This window comes from Triticum aestivum, chromosome 1B (assembly GCF_018294505.1).
Source record: "Triticum aestivum cultivar Chinese Spring chromosome 1B, IWGSC CS RefSeq v2.1, whole genome shotgun sequence".
Taxonomy (NCBI): Eukaryota; Viridiplantae; Streptophyta; class Magnoliopsida; order Poales; family Poaceae; genus Triticum; species Triticum aestivum.
In genome coordinates this window covers 595,779,285-595,785,201 of record NC_057795.1, presented here as the reverse complement: position 1 = coordinate 595,785,201, position 5,917 = coordinate 595,779,285, and the positions used below count along the sequence as shown (strand labels likewise).

The 5,917-nt window shown below is 46.4% G+C and overlaps 1 protein-coding gene across 1 annotated transcript; it reads right to left on the bottom strand.

Moving 5' to 3' along the window:
- Positions 1–729: 729 nt before the first annotated feature.
- Positions 730–4,927, bottom strand: LOC123141058 (pentatricopeptide repeat-containing protein At1g56690, mitochondrial). Its single transcript, XM_044560299.1, has 2 exons — positions 1,820–4,927; positions 730–1,721 (listed from the first exon to the last, which is right to left on the bottom strand). The coding sequence occupies exon 1, from the start codon at positions 4,859–4,861 to the stop codon at positions 2,060–2,062; it is 2,802 nt and encodes a 933-aa protein (XP_044416234.1). The 5' UTR covers positions 4,862–4,927; the 3' UTR covers positions 730–1,721; positions 1,820–2,059.
- Between the last annotated feature and the right edge of the window lie 990 nt (positions 4,928–5,917).

The following is a 5,917-nucleotide window of genomic DNA, read 5'->3' as shown; positions in this document are numbered from 1 at the left end:
GCGGCCGATCCGGGCGGCGGTGGCCGCGGTCGCGGTCATGCTCCCGTTCAAACCCTCTGAGGGCTCTTTTTTTTTTCAGACTCCCATTTTAATTGGCAACACATGCAGCACAGCAGCAGGGTAGCCAAACCCAGGTGCACCATGTTGTAAACTCCCAGAAAACCACCTCTGGATCTTACGAACCATCTCTGCGCTCTGCTATGTACTATTTAACTGACACTGAAGGACAAAATCAGGCAGGATTGTGAACACCCTTACACATTCGACTATAGAACTGCACTTGAATCTTCAGTGCAGAACTGCTAGAATGTTACGTAGCACTCGTAATTTCGTAGTGATTTTCACTGCAGAACTACTAGAATCTTCAGGAACTACTTTGCTCCAGTTTATTTACTTTGTCAGTTACCTACAAACTCCTACATTTGACTAGAGTATAGGTTGAAACAGATTTGGCATAAATTTGCAGCACCGTCACACATCGATTTCAATCTTCCATATAGTTACAAAAGCTGCAATTTAGGATGTCAGCGAGCCTTGTGAATAAGACAGAAAGTTAGCTTCCACCGATAATCTTGTCTAAGTTATCTTCAGAGCCAGATCATGTGTAGGGTCTGCAAACTCTCAGTTTACAAGAATATAAAGGCCTTTCGACATAAACAGAATGAGCACCCATGATAGATGACACATAACATCACTGTCATTCAGCCATAGTTCCCTGCCACAACCAAAAAGGACAACGGTGATTAGCACATCAAATTGAGTACAAGCAATTCAGACAATTAAAATCTTTAATGCCACATCATTGTTTAAACAATATACATGTTGCTGAGAGAAACAGACATCATGGTGATGTTGCTAGCCTATCATATACCAGGGCTGCCAACTAGCTAGAGCAGAGTCGAACTCATCAAAGCTCGAATTGACTCTAGCTTGATTTGATAAGGATCGGTAACTCTACAAATACACATATATGACTATACTATAGGCTCGATCATGCTCAGCCTCAACTCCTACTCCTAAGGCCGAATTATTCTGTAAATACACATATATGAGTATAATATATGGTCGAGCTTGGCCTGGCACATTAATGTGGTATATTACACAAGTATGAATTTGAGCCTAATCTACACAAGCTCGATCTCAGCTCAACTGGGCTCAGGCCAAGATTACAATATGCTCGAGTTCCACCTGGTAAGGCTTGAAATGGAATACATACATATGTTATATTATATACAAGTACGGATTCGAGCCTAATTTAGACAAGCTCGATCTCAGCTCAACTGGGCTCGAGACAAGCTACAATAGTTTGTCAACCCAGAACACTTTTGACAGCCCTGATGGTTTCATTTGGTAGAGAGCATGTCTGTCCAAGCGTCAACCTAGGAAGAGGTATGAATTCAGTATCAATTTCTTCTCTTGTCGAGCCATAGGATTCCCTCCCGAGAACACACAAAAGCTTTGCGTTTCATTGCATTGATAGAAAAGAATCCTATACAACACTAAGACTAGGCCGTTACACTGAACACGCATGGTAAGAGAACAGGAATTAGGCGACATAGGAAATGTCTCTTTTCATCAACAGTGTCAACTTGCCTGCATACAGTTGATATACATTGATAGTTTATCTGTCATGCAGCATCGCGCTCTTGCACGAGCAATGAGGTGTTGTTTAAGTCTTTCAGCTGCACCTATCCAGCTTCCCTTTGTTTCCTCTTGTTAAGCTACCATGCAAAATGGTCACAAGGTTTGCTGTTGAATAGATTGATAATTGACATGCAGCGAAAAGCAAACTGGATAAGCATATATTTTAAGCACTTACCAGATTCCAATCCAGGCGCTTCTAGGGTTTAACAGGCTGTTGACTATCTCAATATTGCATCCACGAACTCGTTGTAGGCCACAGCATAGCAACATACTGTAGTCAGTCAGTATACTCTTCTCTGCTTTGTGTGTTATAACTCTAACAAAATCTTCTGAATGGCAACCCAACATCTCATCTGGAATCATCAGAATGTATCTACTTTGGGGCTTACAGAAAAAAAGAAGTCAAAACAGGGTATCACCAGAAGTCACCACATGAACAACTTCCATTCCTAAAATGATGAAACCGATTTCCATCCCTAATGTCAATATCTCTCTTGGTGACTTGTGACACAAACTTGAAGAAAGTGTGACAGTCACCACATATCCTAAGGTTCTTCATTATCTGTATAGGCATGCCCTGGGGTGTAACAAGAAGGCCATAAGCAACAGCAAGCTTCTCACTGTGATACAGAAGGGAACTCTCCTTCTGCTCTTCATCGATGTCATGGAGAACAAATTCAGTGTCAGGCACATAGCCTGCAGTCCTTAATGAAGTGTACAAATCCTGGAGGGTAGATTCTATCTCTTCAATTTGCTCATGCTGTTTATCTCCAGTGACAAATGAGTACACTTTGTTCCTACTCTGCATCCAGCTACAGCCAGGCTCTTTTGTGACACCTTGTTGTTTCATAATTCTCCGTACCTCCGCAACTTCTACCCACATCCCTAGAGAAGAATATATATTTGATAACATGACATAGTTGCCAGAATTTGATGGCTCAATAGCAAAGAGTCTTTCAGCAGCCCTTCTACCGATTTCCGCATTCTTGTGAATCTTGCATGCCCCAAGAAGAGCACTCCAAATCACTGCATCTGGCTCAATAGGCATATCATATATAAATTGTTCAGCTCCTTCCACATTACCAGTTCGCCCAAGTAGATCCACCATGCATGCATAGTGTTCCAGCAGAGGAGTCAGTCCATAATCCCTGCTCATTGACTTGAAAAATTGCCAACCTTCATCTACCAAACCAGCATGGCTGCATGCATTTAAAAGCCCCACAAAAGTGACCTCATTTGGCAACACCCCTGCAGATCTCATATGTTTATACATCTTGATGGCCTCTCTTCCAAGGCCATGTTGTGCACAACCTGTAATGAAGGAATTCCATGTAAATATGTCCCGTTCCTCCATTGAATCAAAAACCTTATGAGAATCTGCAGAACCACACTTGAAATACATTGACATGAGAGCATTAGCGACTATAAGTTCTGAATCCCTTCCGTGTTTGATGGCTACTGTGTGGATTTGCTGCCCAAGCTTAGGAGCACCAAGACTTCCACAAATGCTGAGAAGTATAGTTAATATCGGGGAATTTGGTACTTCATGCTTGTGTAACATTATTTTGAAAAACTCCACTGCCTCAGTCCCCCGGTCAGCCTGTGCATATGCAGATATTATCGTAGTCCAAGAGACAACATCCCGACTGAGCATATTGTCAAATATATGTCTTGCATCCTCCAGCATATTATTGTGCACAAGTGCCGAAATAAATGAGTTCCATGACACAGTGTCTTTCACTCGCATTCGACTGAAGACCTGTCTCACATACTCCATGTTTCCGCACTTGCCATACATAGTAATGAGAGCATTACCTACATAGCTATTGAACTGGCAACCAGCCTTGACCGCAAGTGAATGCACTTGTTTTCCTGTCTCAAGAGCTCCAATATTTGAACAAGCAAAGAAGCTACTGGTCAAACTAGATAGGCTAGGTAACATCCCGTTCCTATGCTGTGCTTGGAGTAAATCCAAAGCTTCTTGACTCCTTCCATTCTGTGCATACCCCGCAATCATTCCAGCCCAGGATATTGTGTTCCTGAAAGGCATCCTATCGAACAGCTCCTTTGCCTCATCAACCATTCCATTCTGCATATACCCAGTAATCATGGCGTTCCAGGACACAACAATAGGATCAGGAATCTGATCAAATAAAATCCTTGCATCAGTAATCCTGCCACATCGAGCTAAGCCTGTGAGCAGTGCAGTCTGGCATGGAATGGACTTTACAGGGTCTCTTTCATAGACGGCAGTAGCAGCATCGATTCGACCACCATGAGATAGTGCAGAGATCATAGTTGACCATGTGTACTCATTCCTCTCTGGCATACCCTCGAAGAATTTCATTGCAGTGTCAAGCGCACTTGCATCCCTAGTATATGCATTTAGCATTGATGTCCCAATGACCACATCACTCTCAAATCCTGTCTTAAGGGCTAAAGGGCGTAGGCCCTCTAGAACACAAAGATCCCGAAGACCCGTCACAGCTAAAAGCACAGATGCGAAGTTTGACTGGTCTGGTGACACGCCTTCACGGTGCATCATGCAAAAGATGTCCCAAGCCTTGCGATGCTGCTCGATTCTAGCATACCCAGAGATCACCACTGTCCAAGAAACCAAGTTGCGCTCTGGCATTTGCTCAAACAGATGCCATGCATCCACCATCTGCCGGCTGTGGCAGTACCCGGTGAGCATCGAGTTCCACGACGTGACGTCCTTGCTCGGCATCGCGTCGAACAGCCTGCGCGCCATAGTGACGTCCCCGTTGCGGACATAGCAGCTGACCATGGCGTTCCACGCGATGGTGTTCCGCTCGAGCATTCCGTCGAACACCCTGCGGGCGTCGAGCACGCGGCCGAGGCGGGCGTACCCCGACAGCAGGATGGTGCTCGTGCGCACGTTCCCTCCGGAGATGGCGTCGACGAGGGACCTCGCGTCCTCGAGCATCCCACTGTTGCAGTAGGCGGAGATCATGGTGTTCCAGGCGAAGATGCTGCGGTGTGGCATGGCGTCGAACACCTCCCGGGCCTCCCGCAGGCGGCCGAGCCGCGCGAGCTCCTGGATACGATCGGTGTGCGCGCTCCTGTCGAACACCCGGTGGGCGCTCCTCGCGGGGAGCGGCGCCGTGGCTGCGGCGGTGGCGACCGCGGCCGTGAGGTGGCGGCGGAGGAGCAGGCAGCGCGCCATGGGCTTGCTCCATTTGGTGGGCAACAGCATCAGAAAACCGGAAAAACGGCGAATTATGGTGGTGCCTACATTTGGGCCAACATGTCACGGGAAGTTGGGAACAAATACACCCGTTAAGATGGGAACTGGAAACTTGTCATGGATAACAGGGACAGGGCTTACTCATTACCCGTCTCCACTTTTGGAAACGTAGATAATTTTGTAGTAGATTCTCTACTACTTTAAAAAAACGTAGTGCTCCCTCTCCCCTCTTACGTCCACCCCTTCGTCCATCCCCTCGCACCTCTCCAGCGATTTTCTTTCCTCCCAGGCTCTTCCTGATCAATCTTTGGGAATAATTTGGCAATCAATATCTTATTTGGTAATGGATACGCAATTAATTCAGGGAAATCACGGGCAGTAATCAACTTTCCTTATCTGCATCGCTCGCGCACCAGCACAGCGAGAAATCACCATTATTGCCGCAGAAATTTCCTGCTCCCCTTCCTAAAATGATGGGGAAAAGCAGCTGGCAAAATCTCTTGGGACGTCCTCCCTACTTCCATCCCATCTACCCATACAGATGAAAAAGCCAGCCAATTTCTCCTCTCTTTCCATCCAGATCACGATCCCCCTCTTCCCATCTCCCCTCCTCCTCTTCTCACCATCGTCCCACACCGCTGCTTTGGGGCCCCATCCATCGCCGCAGCAGCGAGCGCCACGCCCTCTGCAGATGACTGGCCAGCTGCTGTCGTTTCTCAGGCCACATACTACTACGGCCGCGGTGCAGGTGTCCGTTGGTTGCAGGCCAGTGCCCTCTAGATCGGGAACCAATAGTACTGGATGGATGTGAACTACGCTTACAATTGCTTGCGCACCGGCAACGCAGCAAGGTATGCATGTGCCTCATCCTCTCCCGCGGATTTCAAAATGTCATTTTTTATAACAAGTTGATGCAGTGTACCAGGAACATCATATTTTATAGACACAGTCTGATCTATGTACCTTGTCCAGGTTTTCCTTAGGAAACCATCTGTTCTGCGATCACGGGCATACAATGCTGAACAATTATTAGTACTATGTATATATAACACTAGGACCATGCCC

What these genes read in the sequence shown, in the direction of transcription:
- LOC123141058 (XM_044560299.1), bottom strand. Translation starts at nt 4,861, where the DNA reads ATGCTGTTGCCCACCAAATGGAGCAAGCCCATGGCGCGCTGCCTGCTC.